At 45.6% G+C, this 22351-nt stretch overlaps 1 protein-coding gene across 4 annotated transcripts in view; it reads left to right on the top strand.

Annotated features, from left to right (window-relative positions):
• Nucleotides 1-22351, top strand: part of LOC132566037 (oocyte zinc finger protein XlCOF6-like) — a 191691-nt gene that overhangs the window by 50869 nt on the left and 118471 nt on the right. For 2 of the 4 annotated variants that reach the window (XM_060230698.1, XM_060230697.1), the window contains exon 1: nucleotides 5340-5457. The exons of the other annotated variants lie outside the window; for them this stretch is intronic. In XM_060230698.1, the coding sequence (XP_060086681.1) occupies nucleotides 5343-5457 (115 nt within the window). In that variant the 5' untranslated portion in view covers nucleotides 5340-5342. Of the gene's footprint in view, nucleotides 1-5339; nucleotides 5458-22351 lie in introns of those variants that run through there. 4 annotated transcript variants of the gene reach the window in all.

The following is a 22351-nucleotide window of genomic DNA, read 5'->3' as shown; positions in this document are numbered from 1 at the left end:
CATCATCTTTTAGGACTCTGAATAGCTCAACTGGGATACCATCATCTCCGCTAGTTTTGTTGTTCACCTCAGGGACCCACAAAAGGTTTGGATATGAGGGTTTGAGTGTCAAAGCTCCACAAGTGTCACAATCGCAAGATGTCGCTCAGCAGTCTGTGAGTTCAGAACTGCTCGCTTGCCAGCACCTGACCAAGGAGTCTCTTGCCCAAGGCAGCTTGCAGAGTAAGAAGCCCACTGGCCTTATGGTGCTACAAAGACTGATGCCTTTCCAATTCAACCCTTCAGGGGTCAAACAAAATGCAATTAAGCCATCTGCTGAGCGCTGCTCTGAAATGTCACTTTGAATTATTGGGAATAACAAACACACATTTGCTCCAGATGGGTAACAAATGCTATTCTCTTAACAGCAGAACAGCAAGAATTGATTCCAGTCACACCTTCAAGAAGACCAAGAAGATTTGCTGGGTTCTCCAGAGTCTAAGCTCCTGGTTGGGAGATTCCTGGAGATTTCAAATTCCGCATGAGGTGGAGAGAGTGGGCAAAGAGAACTTTTTCTCCCTCTCCCAAAATACTAGAACTCAAGGGTATCCAAATAGTTAAACAGGACCTCCTTCTGGGCAGGATGGGGTTTGGGGAGGGAATAGAACTCAGCAAAACATCATGCCAGAGAGTGAACCTTCAAAAGCAGACATTTTCTCCAGAGGGGAATTGATCCCTGTTGTCTCCACCTGGAGTCTGCCAATGCCAGCCCTACCAGAGGGCTTCCCTATACCTACGAAGGAGGGCATGGGGAGGTGGCAGGGGGAGGAGAGGACAATCGGGAAGACCTCTGAACCTCATTGTACCTCCCTCTGCAAATCTGTGTGCATGGAAGTGCCTCATTCACCTGGCAACCTCCCACCTGCACCTTCTGGACCAGCAGCTGGGAAAAGTACAGAGGAGGGCAAGCAAGATGAGGAGGGGGCTGGAGGAGCACCTCCCTGATGAGGAAAGGCTGAAGAGTCTGGGACTTTTTCTGTGTAGAAAAGTGACAAATGAGTGGGGACAAGATGATGGAGGTTTATCACATTCTGCATGAGGTGGAGAGAGTGGGCAAAGAGAACTTTTTCTCCCTCTCCCAAAAACGCTAGAACTCAAAACGCTAGAACTCAACCCCTCCCTTGACCTGACCCAGGAGGGCCGATTCTCTGGTGGAACAATGAATTGCATGGATTCCCCAATGCAGGCCTAGCTCCCTCCTCCCATGTTGTTTCCCAGCCGTTACTCGGTGGAGGAGCAAGGATCCAGGCCAGGGGAGGGAGGGACTGGGGGGAGCCACTTGCTCAGCCGCCTTTGCCTGAACTGGGGGCTGGTCCAGCCCGACGTTCATTGAGAGGTATACCGCAGCCAGGCGGAATGAAGCCCAGTCCCGCAGGGCGGGGGGTAGGGTTGCCAAGTACAATTCAAGAAATATCTGGGGACTTTGGGGGTGGAGTCAGGAGACATTAGGGGTGGAGCCAAGATCAAAGTTGTGACAAGCATAATTGAACTCCAAAGGGAGTTCTGGCCATCACATTTAAAGGGACAGCACACATTTTCAATTCCTTCCTTCCATAGGAAATAATGAAGGTTAGGAGCACCTTCTTTTGGGGCTCATAGAATTGGACCCCCTGGTCCAATCATTTTGAAACTTGGGGGGTATTTTGGGGAGAGGCACTAGATGCTATACGGAAAATCTGGTGCCTCTAACACAAATAACAGCCCCCCAGAGCCCCAGATACCCGCGGATCAATTCTCCATAATTTTCTATGGGAATAAATCTCCATAGGGAATAATAGAGTTCCCAGAAGACATTTCCCTCCCCTCCCCCCCCCTTTCTGACGACCCTGAAGTGGGGGGAGGGCCTCCAAGCCAAGGGATCCCCTGCCCCCACCTGGGGATTGGCAACTCTAGGGGGGGTGTCTTTCCAGGGAGGGCAAGGAGCTTTTCTCGGGGCTTTTTCTGCAGCCCTGAAAGAGTTAAAAGAGGCGAGCTGTTTGCTAGAGAGGCTGAACAAGGGAGGGAGGGGAGAGGGAAAGAGTACGGGGGTGGGGCTCCAAACAGGAAAGAGCGGGGAAGGTTCTTTCGGTCTCCGCAGAGAGGAATGCGGCTCTCGCCACGTGTTTGGGGGAGGGGGGCGCTTAAATCCTCTCCAAAGGTGAAGTTCTTCTCTGTGGGGGTTTCCCTTTCCCAGCCCCGGGCGGGAAGGGGTCCTGAGGCGCCTGCCTTGGAGGGTGGGGGGTCTGCAGGGCTTGCAAGGCGGCTCTTTCCCGGGCGGCCTCTGGGAGATGTGTATGTGTGGGGAAGGACTTTATCCGAGATGGATTGCTAATAGTTTTATACTTTCAAAGTCATTTATGCTGATTGGCTGCCCCAAATACTGCATATCTGGGCTATGCTCCCCCCATCTGCAGGGTTTTTATGGGAGGGGGTATTTTATTTATTTGCATTAGAACAGAGTTTGTCCAGTGACATCTTTAAGACAAAATCGTATTCAAGGTATAAGCTTTTGTGTGCAAGCAAACTTCTTCAGAATAGCCCAGGTTTTTGCATTTTGTAAGAAAGGAAATATCAGTCTGTACCTGTGCAAATTTCTTTGTAAGACTGATGGAGTCCCATTGCATGCGGCTTAATGTGGTGCCTTCTATGGAAATAGATTCAGGTGAGTAGTCATGCTTGCACATTCCTTTTTTGGTCTTCAGGGTGCCACTGGACTCCAGTGTTGTTCTGCTGCTTCAGACCAACATGGCTATCTACCTGAGTCTACATTAATTATAGTCTGCCATCAAATGGTTAAGCCCTTACCAATGCCTTTGTCCTGGGCTCCAGTTTACCTTCAGATGTACCCACCAGAAACTGGAAGCCAAGCCCATAACATCCACAACATATTTTAAAAAGGCAGATATTGGTGTATTTGTTGCTTGAAACATATCTTTAAAAACTTGATATGTAATATAGCACATGGACATTAATCCTGATCCACAAACTACAACAAGGATGCTCTTTCTGATCCACTGGGGTAATCCTTAGGTGTCTCTTCACCAGGATCAGTGATGTAACTCCGTTCTCTTTTTCTTCCTGCCTTTCTGATATCTTCCCCTCTCCCACCTTACAGCAAAGAGAATAAGAGTGTCTATCCGGAGTCAGAGGCAACCCAAGAGAAAGGGGAAGGAGATGGAAGAGAAGGATCCAGAATGCCTTGGAATTGGCAAGGCATCAAGGAAAGTTCCCCATCCCATCCAAGAAGGGAGTGGTGTAGAAGTCTGGGAAAAAGCTGTGTCAGAGATTGTGGTTCAGGACACTGTAACCGCAGATGTAAGCAGCCGATGCTTCCGGCAGTTTGCCTATCAGGAGGCTGATGGACCCCGAGAGGTTTGCAGCCAGCTTCATGGACTTTGCAACCACTGGCTAGAGCCAGAGAGGCACACCAAGAAGGAGATTGTGGACCTGGTGATCCTGGAGCAGTTCCTGGCCATCCTGCCCCAGGAAGTGCAGGGCTGGGTGAGAGGATGTGGGCCAGAGACCAGTTCCCAGGCAGTGGCCCTGGCGGAAGGTTTCCTCCTGAGTCAGGCAGAGGAGAAGAGGCAGGCACAGCAGGTGAGGGGCTTTCAGTCACCCACTTCAAGCAATGAGCTTATCTTAAGGTTTCTTGCCAGCTATTTCTGTGAGTGTGTGAACTGCCATCAAGTCACTTCCAACTTAACAGTAACCCTGTGAAGCCAAGGAACAGAAATCTTGAACAATTTAAATTTCTTCATCGGCAGCGTTCAATTTCTGTACTTCTCCACTAGCCATTACTTTTGTCTTCCTGATGGTCAGTTGTAATCTTCCTTTAGCATTTTCTGCTCTAATCTTCATTAATAATATTTAATTTAATTTAAATTTAGATTTATATCCTGCCCTTTTCCACAAGTGGGCTCAGGGCAGCTTACAACAAAATTCAATACAATTATAAATATATATAAAATATCATAAAAAGATACAGCTTAGAAGTTTGAGGGTAATAATTTCAGGTCTTCACTACTTTCTGTCAGTAAATGAGAGCCAGATTGGTGTAATGGTTAACTGCGCGGACTCTTATCTGGGAGAACCGGGTTTGATTCCTCACTCCTCCACTTGCTGCTGCTGGAATGGCCTTGGGTCAGTCATAGCTCTTGTAGGAGTTGTCCTTCAAAGGACAGCTGCTGTAAGAGCTCTCTCAGCCCCACTTACATCACAAGGTGTCCGGGGGGTGGGGGAGGTAAAGGACACTGTGACCACTCTGAGATTTAGAGTATGGGGTGGGATGTAAATCAAATATCATCTTCTTCTAATGTGGTGTCATCTGCATATCTCAGATTGTTAATCCTTCCTTCCATTTTCACTCCACCTTCATCTAAATGTAATCCAGCTTTCCATATGATATGTTTTGCATATAGATTGAAGAGACAAAATACATCCTACCCTGGCACCCTTGCCAATTGGAAACCATTCTATTTCTCTTTATTCTGTCCTAACGGTGGCTTCTTTCCCAGAGTACGTACAGGATGTGCTTCCAAACAATGAGATGTTGTGGCACACCCATTTCTTTTCAAACCAACCATACCTTTTATTGATCCCAGCAGTCATAAGCATGGATGTAAGCTATGAATCACAAGCTGGTTATCTTCTGAAATTCTCTCCGCTCCATTAACCAACGTGAATTTGCAGTATGATCTCAGGTGCCTCTTCCTTTTGTGAATCCACGTGGAACATCTGGCATTTCTCTTATTATATGACTACAGGCCTTGTTGTAAAATGTTGAGCATCACTTGATTTGCACGAGGAATTAATGCAGTGGTCTGATAGTTGCTACAGTCTTTGATGTCTCCATTTTTGGAACTGGAATGTAAAGTGAGCATTTCCAGTCTGTGGGCCATTGTTTTGTGTCCACCTTTGTTAGCAGATTCTTGTTGAGATTTTGATGGACTCCTTTCTGTGACTTGGAATACCTCCCCTGATATCCCATCTACTCCTGGTGATTTCTTTCTTCCAATTGTTCGCAGTGCAACTTTACTTTCTAAAACTCTCCCTTGTTGTTCAAAATATTCTTCTTGAAAGGAATCTGTCCTCTTCTTATGTCTTTTTTATAATGCTTCAGTGTATTGCTCCTATGTTTATTTAGATATTTCTACTTCTACGTAGTTTAGTAGGCTGGGAAGAAAACCCATCCCTGGTTCTTGCCCCTGTGGTTATAGCAGCCCTTGTGCTGGAGTCAGGAATGAGGAGTCTGGGAGTGGGTTAGGATCCATCTCTCCCCCCTGTTACATTCCTTCTCTTACCCCTCTCCCTTGCTGTTGTTTCAGATGTGGGAAGAATCCATGAAGGTGGAAGGAAAGTTCTCTGAGGCAGAAGGAGCTCCGTCAGAGGAAGGTCAGAGGGCGCAGGCCCAGGAGCATACCCGAGAGGCCCTGTCAAGTGGTAAGGGGGCCTCCTGCCCAGAGGGGTTTGGGATATCTAGTGAAGTTGTTGAGCAGAAGCTTCAGGATAGGGGAAAAGGGAAATACTTCTACATAGAATGGAGTTCTGGGGAAAAGTGCCCCAGGATATTGTGATGGCCACTCCACTTTAAGGGGAAATATACAGATTCATGGAGATCAGTTCCATTCATATTTACATCAGTGGAAATATGCACATCTCACCTTCCTTCCATTAGAAGGACTCAAGGTGGCTCAGGAAAAAAAAAAGACGTATCTGGGTGCAACTGTGAGTCAAGGTGGATAAATGGAACCTCCATGTCCTCCTGACCAGCATGGCACAGACTAACCAGGGTCATCAAACCTAAGAAACTAAGAATGGTCAGCCCTGATTAATTTTTGGACTGAGAGACCACCCAAGAAATTCAGGGTTGCTATACAGAGGCAGGCAATGACATACCACTTCTGAACGACTCTTGCATTGAAGAACTGGAGTTCCCATAAGTCAGCTGTCACTTGATAGTGCTTTAAACACACCTACTCACCATGTTCTGGGACAGTAAATCGCAGAAGGCCCATTGGCACAGGCCCGTAATTTGGGCTCTGTGACCCTGCTAAAAAGCTTTTCCAGGGCATCTGGGGGTCCACAGTCAGAAAGGGGATACTGGATTAGGATTGCCAGTCCGTGGCCTGGCGCCTATATGAGGGTTCCAGGTCAAGCATGGTGTCATTTTCATGTCTTGTTTGGCCCCAAATCTGAATGTGAACCAGACACCCTGGAAGCACATTGGCAGTTCCCCAGAGTGTTTGTTGATGTTCTAAAATCACATGGGTTTGGGGCTGGATGTGATGGTGATGTGTTGTGCGATGTGATTTCAGGTCACCTTTTCTCCTGCCATTCCAGACTCCAGGATGGTTAAGAAGGCCCAGCAGGTGGGAGAATGTCACCCCTAGGCTTTTGGTCTGATCCAGCAGGGGTGCTGCAACCATTTGAGGATTCACATGGCACATTTCAAGTCTCACAGGAGTCTGAATTGTGTTGACAGTATTTATCAGCCTCTGAGGCTCATGGGTAACCGGTGCTTCTACCTCTCCTACAGTTGACTAAAAGTTATGACAAATTTTCTGGAGTGAAAAGAGAAAGTTTCAGAACCCTGGGAATGGGGATGCATAAGCAGGATTCAGAGACGCAAAGAACACAGGAATATGAGGCTAAAATCCTTCCTTCCAATTTTGTCTCCTCTGCAGGCACTCAAGACACTTTAAACTGTTTTCTTTGCAGAGAACTGGAAACAGCAACTCAACCTCTGGCCCAGGTAGGGGAGGAAATGAATGGGGAATAGTTAGGGTCTTTGGTCCTTTCTCAGGGACGCTTTTGCTCCTGCTGTCTGAGGAAGAGATGCACATTGATAGCCAACTGTTGGAATGGCATCAAAACAAAGTTATTCGACCTACCACGAGTGCTTGTTTTTTCTCTTAATAATGCAACTTATTCTTAGTTATGCAACTTATTCACAGTGAAGAATATATATATTACAGAAACGACTTTAAAAACATTTTCATATAATACAAAAATCTGCCTGAGGCTACACCTCAGAGGAAAAGACACTGCTTAAGTCATCTGAAAAAATATGGATGGTACCTCTTCCTCAATAACTTTTTGGATGGCATAGAATCTTGGCAGAATATTGCTGGTCTTGGGCTGCTTCATTTCCTATGGTTCGCTGAAGAAGGAACACTGTAACGAGACAATTATTCAGAAATCTTGTGTGAACTTTGGGCTTGAATTTCTGATTCGGCGACATTCTATCTGTTAACTGCATATTTTGGATGTTGTAACTTTGTATTTTGGACTTTGTATTTTGGATGTTGTAACTTTGTATTTTGTCCAGATTCTGTAATACATATATATTGTTAACTATGAATAAGTTGCATTATTAAGAGAAAACACAGGCACTCATGGTAGTTTGAATAACTTTATTTTGATGCCATTCCAGCAGTTTGCTTTCAAAGGTCTGAGGAAGAGAGGCTCTGAACAACACTGCTGTTACAGATACTGAGTTCTCCCTCTTCCACCTTCACAAAATACCCCCATTGAGAATGTGAGGTCTCTGCCTGGTCTGATCTTTAATGAGGTAACCTGCTTTTTCTTTCAGTCTCCATTTTCCTTTGAGAAGGTGGCCGTGTATTTCACCATGGCAGAGTGGGGCCTACTGGATCCAGGCCAGAAATCTCTCTACAGGGAAGTCATGCAGGAGAACTATGGGAGTGTGGCTTTTCTGGGTAACGATCTTTCATAGGTGTCAAAGGTGTGAACTGCTGTCATTGAGATGATGCATGGATCAACAACAATATCTGATTATGAGGCCAGTGCAGCTAATTGGCCATCACTCAGTGCATCAAAAAGGTGGGGTGGCCATGAAAGTGATGTTCAGAGCGGCCTGGTAGAGTGATACAAACCACCCCACTGATCTTCTAGGGGTATCTGAGGCCACTGTTGTGGCCATCACCCACCCCAGAGAAGTTGTTTTGTCCTAAGGCCGAGGTGGGGCTTCAGAAGGAATCTGGAAAAAGCCAGATCCTAATTCCTCAGATGTCAGCATTTACAACATCCCCTTCTCCAGATGTGATTATGGCCATCCACTCTGACTGTAATATGGAAAAGATTCATCCCTTTTTGAGTGGTGAACCTTGTGGGCTTTGATCTTATCTATGGTTGCATCCTTCCAGAAGAAAATTTCCTCTTTCTTGGATTTCTTTTCTTCCTTGTAGAAGAATGGTTGCTCTATCTCTTCCCACCTCCCCTGCCAAAGAAGCTAGGAATGAAAGAGACCCTATAATGGAGACAGACAAAGGTCTCGCATTTGAAGAATGGCTGCAGAATTTTTCTAGAAAATCTCAAGAGACTATTTCCTCCTGTATTACCCATGACTCTGAAGATTCCTACAAGCAATAAATTGTGGCCAAAGAAATGCAGCTTTGTTTTATTTTTATTTTTTATTTTATTTTATTCGATTTATATCCCGCCCTACCCCACCGAGGTGGGCTCAGGGCGGCTTACAACAGTAAAAAGCTAACAGAGATCAGTTTAAATGCGATTAATAATTATACAATAAAATACATAAAAACCTAAAAATACATAAAACTTTATTCAGCTTTAACAAAGAGTAACAGTGAAAATATCCCTCACCCACCCAAGTGAGCTTTAAAGGAGAAAGAAAAATCTACTTCAGGAGACTAGCAGTCTGTCCAGGAAACCAGGCTGAAGTGCAGGGTTTCTTTACAGCTTTCACACAGCTTAGAAGTTTGGGGAGCGGCAGAGCATCTGCTTGGCAAGCAGAAGGTTGCAGGTTCAATCCCTGGCATCTCCAACTAAAAAGGGTTCAGGTGAATAGGTGTGGAAAACCTCAGCTTGAGACCCTGGAGAGCCGCTGCCAGTCTGAGTAGACAATACTGACTTTGATGGACCGAGGGTCTGATTTAGTATAAGGCAGCTTCACATTTTCATATGTCCTCTCCCTTGTGAGGCCTTTTCACTCCCCTGCTGTCTTCTGTGCTTGAAGCTGCTGTTCCTCTGCCATCTTCCAAAGCTACTGTCTTCCAAAGCTGCTGCTGAATCTGTCACCGAAGCCGTCACCGCCCCCTCTCTACAGTTGCCTGCTTCTTATCTACACAGCTCTCCCATCCCAGGTGTTCTTCATTTACAATGCTGTGTAGGATTTAGGCCCCTGCTGTCCTGGATTCTGCTGACTCATGGAGAAGGGCTGTATGACTCACCACTTATCTAATTTCCACTACAGCTTCCCAAATAAACTGACTTCAAGTGGGTATCCCTTATAGTTATGTCAAAGAATACCAATGGGATCTTTTCTCTTCTTTGGTAGAATTCCTAAGCATGCTGGGTAAGGAGATAGAGAGAGGCCTTCTGGACCTGGAATCTGGAGGCTCAAAAGGTCCTTCTGGGATGTAGCTTAGTTATGGCTGTTGAGTGGTTGCAGTGCTTCTGACCTTCGGAGAGGTGGCCCTACACCACAGGGTTTGTTTTCTCATTGGTCATTACCTGCCCCCCTAACAAATGGCACCTCTTCCAAAAACCATGGGGTTTTCCCTCTGAACTGAGGGATTCCCTTAGTTAGATCCTGGTTAGATCCACAGAAAATGTGTATTTGGGGGAGAGTGAAAACCACCTCCTCCTGGCTCTCTTCACAACTAGAAGGAAACTCTTAGTGCAGTTGGTAACTTCTTGTATTTAATTGTCAAGAGGAGAGAGTCAAAAGAGCTGCTGGGAGCAGTGGTGGAATCAAATGGGAGCAGTGGTGGACTCATTCTTTCCCCCTTAAAATACATAAGGGAGTTTTCAGAGCGGAAGGATGGGCAGAATATAAAAACATCTCTGCGGGAGGGCCTGGTAGGGATAAGGTGTGGCAAGCAGTTCAATTAGGAAGGAAAGAAGATCTTATAAAAGAAATGCAGATCCAATAGTGAGGAGTGCCTGACTGGTGCTTCATGGCTTCTTGCGTGGGTGCTGATTATAGGTTTATTAAACACTTTCCTTATTCCAGCAGCAAATGTAAAGGAAACAGCTGGGGAAGTCCAGCGGTTCTCTTTGAAAAAAATCAAGAATGAAGATGCTGAAGAAAACTTTGGAGATGGACCACAAAGGAAGGAGGAAAGCCATGTGGGTAAGAGGAGGGATGAGCCCATTCCTTGCTAAAGAGGGGTCCTCCCTGAAACCCCAGTCCATGAAGAAAGGTCAGTCAACCAAAAAGGAACAAAGGCCTCCATGTGAACCAGAGAATCCACTGCATGAAAAGGGAAATGAAAGTGTGGCATTTTCAAAGACCTTCAGTCAGAGAATAAACGCAGATGCTAATTTGCTCAGGAGAGAATATACATTGTATAGTTGCTTTGAGTACTAAAAGAGCATCAATCCTAAAAGAGCCCTTAAATAAGTCACAGAGGTGGGGAGTCAATATTAATGACCAGAGTCCCAACCAAGGGACTCTGATGCAGGAGGCTTAATGTATTTTCAAAGTGTAGATAATTGTACACTTCAGTTTACATCAGGAGGTAGGCATTGAACTATTTGGTGCATGGGTGGAACTTTTGGAGCCGACCAGACCTTCTTGTGTGGATTCTAACAGGATCTTTCTCTCTCTTTATTCCAGCAGGAGGTGATCAGAGGAATGAGGAGGATAAGGACCTGCATCATCTGTTGCCTGATGAAGACAAAAAGGAAGATGTGAGAAGAAATATCAGGATTCAAGGCAGACTGAAGAGTCAGAAAATCAGTCACAAGGTGGTGAAGAGGGATAAATCCATTCCTTGCCAAGGGGGGTATTTCCAAGAAGTAATTCCCATGTTGGAGGAAACATACAAGTGCTTGGAGTGTGGAATGAATTTCTCAGATCAAACCCAATATACCATCCATTTCAGAATGCACAGTGGAAAGAAGCCCCATCAATGCCTGGAGTGTGGAAAGACCATGATTACCAGAGCAGAGTTCCTTAGACATTTAAGAACACATACAAGACAGAAAACTCCTAGCTGCTCAGACTGTGGTAAGAGCTTCTCAGATAAATCAGACCTTGTTCAACACCAAAGAATTCATTCAGGAGAGAAGCCTTTCATCTGTTCAGAGAGTGAAAAGATGTTCTTGGATGGAAAAAAGGGTAGTATGCATTTTTCAAAGCACAGTATACTGAATACATGCCAATGCTTTCAGTGTAGAAAATACTCCAGATACAAATCACAGTTCCTTGTACACCAAAGGATCCACAGAGAAGGGAAACCTTTTGAGTGCTCAGAATATGGGAAGAGATTAAATAAAAGAAGCAGTCAACAAAAGCATCAGAAAATCCATACAGGGGAGAAGCCTTTTGAATGCTCAGAGTGTGGGAAGAGATTCAGTCGGAGTGATCATCTTCAAAGGCATAGAAGAACGCACACAGAGGAGAAGCCTTTTGAATGCTCAGAGTGTGGGAAGAGATTCAATAAAAGAAGCAGTCTACAAAAGCATCAGAGAATCCATACAGGGGAGAAGCCTTTTGAATGCTCAGAGTGTGGGAAGAGATTCAGTCAGAGTGACCATCTTCAAAGTCATCGAGGAACCCACACAGGGAAGAAGTCTTTTGAATGTTCAGAGTGTGGGAAGAGATTCAGTGAAAGAAGCAGTCTACAAAAGCATCAGAGAATCCATACAGGGGAGAAGCCTTTTGAATGCTCAGAGTGTGGGAAGAGATTCCGTCAGAGTGGCCATCTTCAAACTCATCGAGAAACCCACTCAGGGGAGAAGCCCTTTGAATGCTCAGAGTGTGGGAAGAGATTCAGGTTTAGTAGCAATCTGCAAAGTCATCTCAGAACTCATACAGGGGAGAAGCCTTTTGAATGCTCAGAGTGTGGGAAGAGATTCAGTCGGAGTGGCCATCTTCGAAGTCATCAAAGAACTCACACAGAGGAGAAGCCTTTTGAATGCTCAGAGTGTGGGAAGAGATTCAAAGAAAGAAGCAATCTACAAAAGCATCGGAGAATCCATACAGGAGACAAGCCTTTTGAATGCTCAGAGTGTGGGAAGAGATTCAGTCAGAGTGGCAGTCTTCAAAGTCATCGAAGAACCCACACAGGGGAGAAGCCTTTTGAATGCTCAGAGTGTGGGAAGAGATTCAGTCACAGTGGCCATCTGCAACGTCATTTAAGAACCCATTCAGGGGAGAAGCCCTTTGAATGCTCAGAGTGTGGGAAGAGATTCAGTCAGAGTGGCCATCTTCAACGTCATTTAAGAACCCACTCAGGAGAAGCCCTTTGAATGCTCAGAGTGTGGGAAGAGATTCAGTCACAGTGGCCATCTGCAACGTCATTTAAGAACTCACTCAAGAGTAGTTCAGCTTTAGCATCTCACCTTCCAGGGAACAGTCTGGGTTGATTTTCCTTAGGACTGACTGATTTGATCTTCTTGCAGTCCAAGGGACTCTCAAGAGTCTTCTCCAGCACCACATCTCAAAAGCATCTATTCTTCTGCACTCGGCCTTTCTTATGGTCCAGCTCTCACAGCCATACATTACTACTGGAAATACCATCTCTTTGACTATATAGACTTTTGTTGGCAGGGTGATGTCTCTACTTATTATACTGCCCAGGTTCGCCATAGCTGTCCTCCCAAGAAGCAAACGTCTTTTAATGTCATGGCTACAGTCACCATCTGCAGTGATCTTGGATCCCAGGAATGTGAAGTCTGTCACTACTTCCATGTCTTCCCCTTCTATTTGCCAAGGTGTGATGGGGACAGATGCCATGATCTTAGTTTTTTTGATGTTGAGTTTCCAGCCTACTTTTGTGCTTTCCTCTTTCACCCTCAGCAAGAGGTTTTTTAGGTCTTCCTCACTTTCTCCCATTAGAGTAGTGTCATCTGCATATCTGAGGTTGTTGATGTTTTTCCCGGCAATCTTAATTCCGGCTTCTGCTTCATCCAGGCCAGCATTCTGCATGATGTACTCTGCATATAAATTAAATAAGCAGGGTGACAATATACATCCTTGTCGAACTCCTTTTCCTTTTCTAAACCAACTACACCCCTGCTATTGCATGTCACCTAGCCAAAACACTTTCCCTCACCCCTATAGCTTTATTTCTCCTCCTCTCCCATGGTGGGACAGTGATGCTCTGTATTCTTGGTGCTTGGGGGGGGGGGGCACAGTGGGAGGACTTCTAGTTTCCTGGCCCCACTTATGGACCTCCTGATGGCACCAGGGTTTTTTTTTTTACTGCTGTGTGATACAAAGTGTTGGACTGGATGGGCCAATGGCCTGATCCAACATGGTTTCTCTTATGTTGTTATGATGTTCCAGCAGAATGATTTCCAGTTGGCAAAGGTGCTAAAAGCTGCATTTTCTCTCCCTGTGTCTTCAGTCTGTGCACAGACCATATCATAAGGAAAACAGGATTAGTTTCAGATGATGGTGGAGGGAAAATTAGTGGAAGACGAACAATTTTAGATATGCATATGTCAGCATATTAATGGCAGAAAACAGTGGAGACTTGAAATGAATCCTGAAGATGGTTAAAGCTGAACATGCCAAAGCAGGGTTCTCGCTGGTCCTACTGAAGACAAAAGTAACGACTGCTTGGGAATTACACAACATTAAGGTTGAAGATGAAATTGAAAATTTTCATGATGTTCTAATCCTTGGTTCCATCATCAACCGAAAGGGAGGTTTCACCCAAGGAATCAGAGATTGAAACTTGAATGGATGCTAACGATAGGATAGTTTGAAGAAAGTTAATTCAGAGGGTCTTCACTGTACTCAACACACATAGCAAGTGAATAGGAAAGGACACTGGAACTCGTTTAAATATTCCTTCCTTCACTAGCTTAAGTGTGGTATAGGGGTGTCTGACTGGGATCTGGGAGGCCCAGGTTCAAATCTCAAAGCTTAGAGAGTGACATGGGCCAGTCACATGCACTGAGCCTCACCTACCTCACGGGGTCATTGGAGGGAAAGAGAAGGATGCAAGTCATTTTGGGTTCCCATTGAGGATAATGGTGAGAGAAAAAGAAGCCAATGAAATCAATTAAAATATGTTAGGATTCCTCCCCCCCATTTTTCCAGTGGGAAAACTGAAAAAATTGTGGAAGTATTGAACAAACTCTCATACTGAAGAGCAAGCCCTTATACTGCAGATATATACAATGTTTTCAATATTTTCTGTTAAAAAATAAAATTTTAGCAACATTTAATATGCTAAAATTAATACATTATTATAGAGTTCAGTGTTTTCGATGGTATAAAGTTTAATTTAACAGCCAAACATGCTGGTAGTCCTCCTGGTTATGACTCTATGAGAGACCTAGTGCTCAAATAGTTTCAAGGTGGACGGCCATATTGGTCTGTGGAAGAAGAGTGAGACTGAAGTCCAGGAAGACCCTAGAGAACACCTTTAAGCTGATGATGCCCTGGACATCTTGTTGGTCTTCAAAGTGCCACTGGACTAGAATCAGACTCTATCCAAACAGTATACTTTCTTTTGCTTACGAGGTAATGTGTTGCCTGACTTCAATTTTTATTTTTTCCTATCTTGTCAGTTGACAAAGATTAAACATTCAGCAGTTGGCAATGCTTTCTCAAGTACTGGGTACGCTTACAAAAATTTTTTATAGAAAACAACAATATTTATACTTATAAATTCCATAAATATGCCAAATAGTACAATGTTTTATGTTAACACAGTTTAAAACGATACATTGATGTCAGTAAAAGATGTTTTTGTTAGACAGGAAATTAAGGTTTAAAATAAAAATAAAGTATTGTTATCTATAGTCCACCTTTTTCTCTTGAGTAAGTGCGGATTATATGCTGTAAATCAGTGCGGTCAATAGGATGAGACCTCTAATAAACAATGTAACAACAGTAAGGTAAAAGAAATCTGAAACAATGTATTAAACCTGACATAGTAAACATTACAGAAAACGGTATTTTCTAAAGTAGAAATACAGTGCAGTGAGATCAAGATGATTCACACAGCAGCAGATTATATATATGTATACACAGTAGTATCTCCACTGACCTGTTCCCTTTATTAAAACATTTTCCTGAGCCCTTCCTTTATAATATAGCCCTGTCACCTATGTAAAAATGCTATCCTGAAAAACTCAGTTTTGCAGAATTTGCAAAAAACCAGGAGGGTGGGAGCCTTCCTGACCTCAGAGAGGACATTCCGCAAGGTGGGGGCCACAACCAAGGAGGCACTTGTACACCCAGTTGATCTTGCCCCAAAGGGAAAATACTTTATTTTTCTATGGCTCCAAGCTTTCCAGACGTTTTATATCTATAGCCCCACTCCTGATTCTGTAGCTGGGCAGATTGATGCCTCTGACCTCAGCTGAGCATCTGACCTCCAACATCATCCTCAGGTACTTCCTTCCTCTCTCCTCAGCCTGCCTCCAGCTGCCAGGAACAAGCTCCACTGGCATCTTCTGAAGGAAGCAGTTGCCATGCCGAGCTCACAAACACCTAACCTGAATCCACTTTCTTTTCTTCAATCAATCAATCAATCATTTTATTTATATCCCGCCCTCCCTGCCGAAGCAGGCTCAGGGTGGCTAACAACATCAAATACAGTAAATTATACAATATTTAAAAACAATAGCTAGTTTAACAGTTTAATTAAGATTCTAAAATTACTAAAATTAACATTCTGGTGCTATTTCAGCAGATGGTGAAAGTTACTTAGGCAAGTCCCTCTATCTTTTTAATGGGTGAAGGCCATCCCAAAGAGGATGGTCTTGCAGGCCCTGCGAAACTGTTCAAAGTCCCGCAGGGCCCGCACTTCTTCCGTATCTGGTTCCATAGGTGTGGAGCTACAATAGAGAAGGCCCGCATGCGAATGCTCTGTAGTTTTGCCTCCTTCGACCCGGGGATGGTCAGTTGGTTCTTCCCCGCTGACCTCAGTGCTCTTTGGGGTTCATATGGGGAAAGACGGTCCCTCAGGTAGGCAGGTCCTCGGCCATATAGGGCTTTAAAGGTAATAACCAGCACTTTGTAACAAATCCGGTATGTAACTGGCAACCAGTGCAGTCCGCGTAGCCCTGGCTGTATGTGCTCCCATTTCGGGAGCCCCAATAGCAGCCTAGCCGCCGCGTTCTGCAACAGCTGCAGCTCCCGGGTTTGGCACAGAGGCAGCCCCATGTAGAGGGCATTACAATAATCCAATCTCGAGGTGACTGTTGCATGAATCACTGTTGCTAGGTCCTGACGCTCTAGGAAGGGGGCCAACTGCCTTGCCCGCCTTAGATGAAAGAAGGCTGACTTAGCAGTGGCTGCTATCTGGGCCTCCATTGATAGTGAAGGCTCCAGTAGAACTCCCAAGCTCTTGACCCGGTGCTCCGCTTTCAGCGGCACCCCGTCAAAAACCAGGAGAGGTATTTCCCTCCCCAAAGCGCCCCGACCCACGCAAAGGACTTCTGTCTTCGTTGGATTCAGCTTCAACCCACTCGGCCTTAGCCAAGTTGCCACAGCCTGCAGTGCCAGGTCCAAATTCCCTGGGACGCAGTCAGGCCGGCCATCCATTAGCAGATAGAGCTGGGTGTCATCTGCATATTGGTGACACCCAAGCCCGTGCCTCCGGGCAATCTGGGCAAGGGGGTGCATATAGATATTAAATAGCATCGGTGAGAGAACTGCTCCCTGAGGCACCCCACAATCTAGTGTGCGCCTCTGGGACAGCTCACCCCCGATTGTCACGCTTTGTCCCCGACCCTCGAGGAAGGAGGAGAGCCATTGTAAAGCCGACCCCCTAATCCCTACGTTGGCAAGGCGGTGGGTCAGTAGTCAATGGTCAACCGTGTCGAACGCAGCTGACAGATCTAGCAGCATCAGCACCGCCACACCACCTTGGTCCAGATGCCGCTGGAGGTCATCTGCCAAGGCGACCAGCACTGTCTCTGTCCCGTGACCTGGATGAAAGCCGGACTGGCAAGGGTCTAGGATAGAAGCGTCATCCAGAAAACCCTGCAACTGCAACACCACTGCCCTCTCGATAATTTTACCTAAAAGCGGTAAATTAGAGATGGGTCGGTAGTTTGCCAATTCGGACGGATCTGCTGTACTTTTTTTCAGGAGGGGGCGGACCATAGCCTCTTTCAAGGGTGTTGGAAAACGCCCCTCCAGGAGGGATCTATTTATGATGTCCCATAAAGGACATCTAAGCTCCCTCAGGCAAGATTAAATTAGCCAAGAGGGGCATGGGTCCAGTTCGCAAGTTGTTGGGCGTGCAGAGGAGAGAATTCCGTCAACTTCCTCCAGGCTGAGTGGGTCGAAGTGATCCAGAACTAAACCACAAGACAGGCATGGAGCCTCCAGTTCATGTACTGTATCCAATGTGATGGGCAAGTCCTGGTGGAGCGACGTGATCTTATCTGCAAAAAATTTCGCAAAAGCGTCACAGCCTATTTCTAATTCTCTAACATTTGGTCTGCCTTGTGGCAGTGTAGTTAAGCTTCCAATTATTCTAAGCAATTGTGCCGGGCGCGAATTTGCAGACGCAATCCTGGCCGCAAAGTAATCTTTCTTTGCGGCCTTGACTGCCATCTCATAAGACTTCATAAACGTTCTATAGGATGTTCTCATCGCTTCGTCACGAGTGGGCCACCACTGCCTCTCTAGCCATCTGAGCCCCTGTTTCAGCTGATGTAGCTCCAAGGTATACCATGGAGCCAGCCTCACACGAGGGCGCAGAGGGTGTGGGGGTGCAATCTTGTTGATCGCCCTGGATAGCCGATCTTGCCAGGCCTCAACCAGGACGTCAAGGGAGTCGCCAGGGATCCTGTAGGGCCATTTGGAACCCTTCCGGGTCCATCAGGCTCCGCGGGCGAGCCAAAATAGGCTCACCGCCCATACAGGGTTGAGGCAGCATCTCCATACAGGCCTTGAGGGCTAGGTGATCCGACCATGGTACCGCCTCCACCGCAATATCGTTCACCCGAATCCCAGACGCAAAGACCAAATCTAACATGTGCCCTGCCTGATGCGTAGGAGCCGTAACAAATTGAGAGAGTCCCAGTGTCGCTATGGAAGACACTAGATCCATTGCCTAATTGGAGGCCGCGTCGTCAGCATGGACATTGAAGTCACCAAGGACCATAAGCCCTTTTTGTATTGCATGTGTGAGTGTGTGCACCTAAAAGTCATGGTGACCTCTGGTAACTGACTCCTACTGAGGGCCTGGAGGATATTGAGAGAGATGGCTGACTAAAGCCTTCCTCCACCTCTCAATTTCTGGTATTCCAAGGAGGTCTCCCATCCAAGTACTTGCCAGGGTCGATCCTGCTGATCTTCTGAGGTCTGATGAGGTGGGGCTTGCCTGGGCTATCCTGGTCAGAACACTAAGCCTACTTTCCCAGCAGCTTAAAGTGTTCATACCTTGAGTGAGAAGGAGATGTAAGTTATATGTACATGTTGTGAAGAAATAGCTAAATCACCCTCCCTCTTTGTTCTGGCAACCTTTTTAATAATTAAAAAACGATACAGCCTGTTATCCACCGTGCCTCAGCATGGTATTCCCACCTCACCTATTTTGAGTATCCCAGTCTGGATACTTAATGTAAGAAAAGCCCTGCTGGATCAGACCAGTGGGCCATCTAGTCCAGCATCCTGTTTCACACAGTGGCCAAGCAGTTCCTCTGGAGGTCCAACAACAGCACAGGCTGAGGCCTTCATAAGAATACCAGAAAAGCCCTGCTGAACCAGTCCATGCAATAGAACCAGTATAAAATAACGGGTGGCCAACGGTAGCTCTCCAGATGTTTTTTGCCAAAGGCTGGGGCTGATGGGAGTTGTAGGCAAAAAACATCTGGAGCGCTACCATTGGCCACCCCTGAAATATATAATCAATAGTGTTATAAGATTGGATTTCACTCTCAAAACCCATTGGTCACTGAGGTGCAACTGGACTTGAAACGAACTGTTCTACTGCAGACCAGCATGGCTTCCCTCTGAAACAATCAGTCCCACAGCAATTTATAACTGGCAGGATGCACTGATCACTGGCTTGGTATGGTTTTGAAGTGCTCAGGAAGGCCTAGGGGGACTTGAGTCCAAGACCCCCCTGCCACCACCACCATGAAGCTCACTGGGTAACCTTTGGTCAGTTACTTCATCTCACCCTAAGCTACCTCACAAAGCTATTGTGAGGATAAAGGAAGGAAAAGGTGACTCGCATATTGAACATACGAACATATGAAGCTGCCTTATACTGAATCAGACCTTTGGTCCATCAAAGTCAGTATTGTCTTCTCAGACTGGCAGCGGCTCTCCAGGGTCTCAAGCTGGGCTATCCTGGTCAGCCCAGCCAGGATATCCTGGCTATCCTGTATAACGATATATTCCTTTATTTATAGTCTGCCTTCCTCATCAATACTTAAGGCAGATAGGAGGTTGGAGCCCCTTCCCCATGAGGAAAGGCTGAAGAGTCTGGGACTTTTCCGTTTAGAAAGGGGATGACTAAAGGGGGACAGGATTGAGCAAGGGTAGCTAAACTTGCTTAACGTAAGAGCCGCATAGAATAAACATCAGATGTTTGAGAGCCGGAGGGAAGGGGGGAGAGGTGGAAAGAAAGGAACATTAATTTTAAATGCATTCTCCAAGCCGCGAGCTGGCTTTCCATGGAGAAGTGATTTAAATGGAGAAATGCTTTGACCAGGCCAGTTGATGGGGTCAAGGGGGGGGGCTTGGAGAGCCACACAATATGTGTGAATGAACCACATGTGGCTCCCAAACTGCAGTTTGACCAGTCCGGGTTCTCCAGAGTATAAGCTCCAGGTTGGGAAATTCCTGGAGATTCCGGGTGGTACAGCCTGGGCAGGGTGGGGTTTGGGGATGGGAGAGAACTCAGCAAAACATGCCAGAGAGTGAACCTTACAAAGCAGTCATTTTCTCCAGGGGAACTAATCCCTGTTGTCTCCCCTGAGTCTTCCAATGCCAACCGTACCAGAGGGCTTACCTATACCTGCAAAGGAGGGCATCAGGGAGGTGGCAGGGGGAGCAGAGGGCAATGATTGGATAAGGTGCAGACTTCAACCAGTTTGTAATTGTGAAGTCTTCCAGGCTATTAATCTTGAAAGGAGAATATTCCCAGCCCTTGAAAAAGATCTTTATTTTGAACATGGAAACAATCATTGGGCAAAGGGACCTCGTCGTTACCTACATCCATCTCCTGGTCTTCTTGGGTTTAGTGTTTTTGGAAAATTGTTATTTCAGGCTACAGCCTCAGTACACCTAAGGACTCCTAGATAAATTGTCTATGTTGTGGAGTTGGAATTCCTTGTTATAACTTACCTGTGATGGTTGTTTAGACTTTGAAATGTATAACGATACAGTGCTTTGATTATTCCTTAATATGTAAGTAACTCATGAATTTATATGTTCCTAGTATTTGTGGTTGTTCAGCCTAGTTCATTCACTGGGGCAGCCCTTGCTTTTTCCGGCCACATACACCCAGACAACACTGGACCTAACAGTATTAATTACACCATCTCAGGCTCATTCACTTGCTCAGCTTCCAGCATTCTATATGCCATTAAATGCCAACAATGCCCTTCTGTTCTCTACATAGAGCAAACAGGACAAACCCTGAGGAACCAGTAGGAGAACACTTCAGCCTTCCAGGACATTCAATGGGTGACCTCAAAGTAGTTGTTTTATTGCAGAGGAACTTCAAGAACAAAATGGAAGTGCAGAATTACAAGTTATAATGAAACTTGGAACAAACGCCTCCCTGGACTGATCAGAGATATAATGATTTCTTATCTCATTACATACGCTTTGATTTGAGTCCAGTAACACCTTCAAGACTAAGAAGATTTCCAGGGTTCTCCAAAGTATAAGCTCCAGCTTGGGGAATTCCTGGAGATTCTGGGGGGTATAGCCTGGGCAGGGTGGGGTTTGGGGAGGGGAGAGAACTCAGCAAAATGTAATGCCAGAGAGCGAACCTTCCAAAGCAGCCATTTTCTCCAGGGGAATTGATCACTGTTGTCTCCACCTGGAGTCTGCCAATGCCAACCCTACCAGAGAGTCTCCTGTACCTAATAAGGAGGGCATCAGGGAGGTGGCAGGGGGAGGAGAGAACAGTGACTGGATAAGGGCAGACTTGAGCCTGTTTGTAATTGTGAAGGCTTCACTGTTCCAGGCTATTAATCTTGAAAGGAGAATATTCCCAGCCCTTGAAAAAGATCCATATTTCAAACATGGAAATGATCTTTGATGGCCAGAATCCATTGGTTGTTGTAGATTTTTCAGGCTGTGTGGCTGTGCTTTTGGCATTGTGAGATCTGATGTTTCGCCAGCAACTGTGACTGGCATCCGCAGAGGTGTAACCCAGAAAACTAATTCTCAGAGAGAATTTGGAGACCTAGAGAGAACAAATGAAAACGATTGTTGGGCAAAAGGACCTTGGTGCTATCTGCATCCATCTCCTGGTCTTCTTGGGTCTGGTATTTTTGGAAAATTGTTCTTTCAAGTTATGGCCTCTGTACACCTATGGACTCCTACATAAATTGTCTATGTTTTGGAGTTGGAATTCCTTGTTATTATAACTTACCTGTGATGGTTGTTTAGACTTTGTAATGTATAATTATACAGTGTTTTGATGATTCATTAATGTCTCCTGAGAAATCTGTATAAGGGTCAAGAAGCAACAGTCAGAACGGGATATGGAACAACTGATTGGTTTAGAATAGGACCTAAAGAACCTCTTGTTGAGAGTGAAAGAGGAGAGCACAAAAGTAGGCTTGAAACTCAACATCAAAAAAACTAAGATCATGGCCCCATCACACCTTGGCAAATAGAAGGGGAAGACGTGGAAGTAGTGACAGACTTCACATTTCTGGGATCCAAGATCACTGCAGATGGTGACTGTAGCCATGAAATTAAAAGACATTTGCTCCTTGTGAGGACAGCTATGGCGAACCTGGGCAGTATAATAAAAAGTAGAGACATCACCCTTCCAACAAAAGTCCGTATAGTCAAAGTGATGGTATTTCCAGTAGTAATGTATGGCTGTGAGAGCTGGACCATAAGGAAGGCCGAGTGCAGAAGAATAGATGCTTTTGAGCTGCGGTGCTGGAGAAGAATCTTGAAAGTCCCTTGGACTGCAAGAAGATCAAATCAATCAGTCCTAAGGGAAATCAACCCTGACTGTTCCCTGGAAGGTCAGATGCTGAAGCTCAAATACTTTGGCCACCAAATGAGAAGGGAGCACTCCCTGGAGAAGATCCTGATGCTAGGAAAGACAGAAGGCAAAAGAAGAAGGGGACGGCAAAAGATGAGATGGCTGGGCAATATTACTGATGTAACAAACACGAATTTGAGCAGACTTCAGAGGATGGTGGAAGGAGGGCCTGGTGTGAC

Source organism: Heteronotia binoei, chromosome 2 (genome assembly GCF_032191835.1).
Source record: "Heteronotia binoei isolate CCM8104 ecotype False Entrance Well chromosome 2, APGP_CSIRO_Hbin_v1, whole genome shotgun sequence".
NCBI lineage: Eukaryota > Metazoa > Chordata > Lepidosauria > Squamata > Gekkonidae > Heteronotia > Heteronotia binoei.
This window is presented reverse-complemented; position numbering and strand designations above follow the sequence as displayed.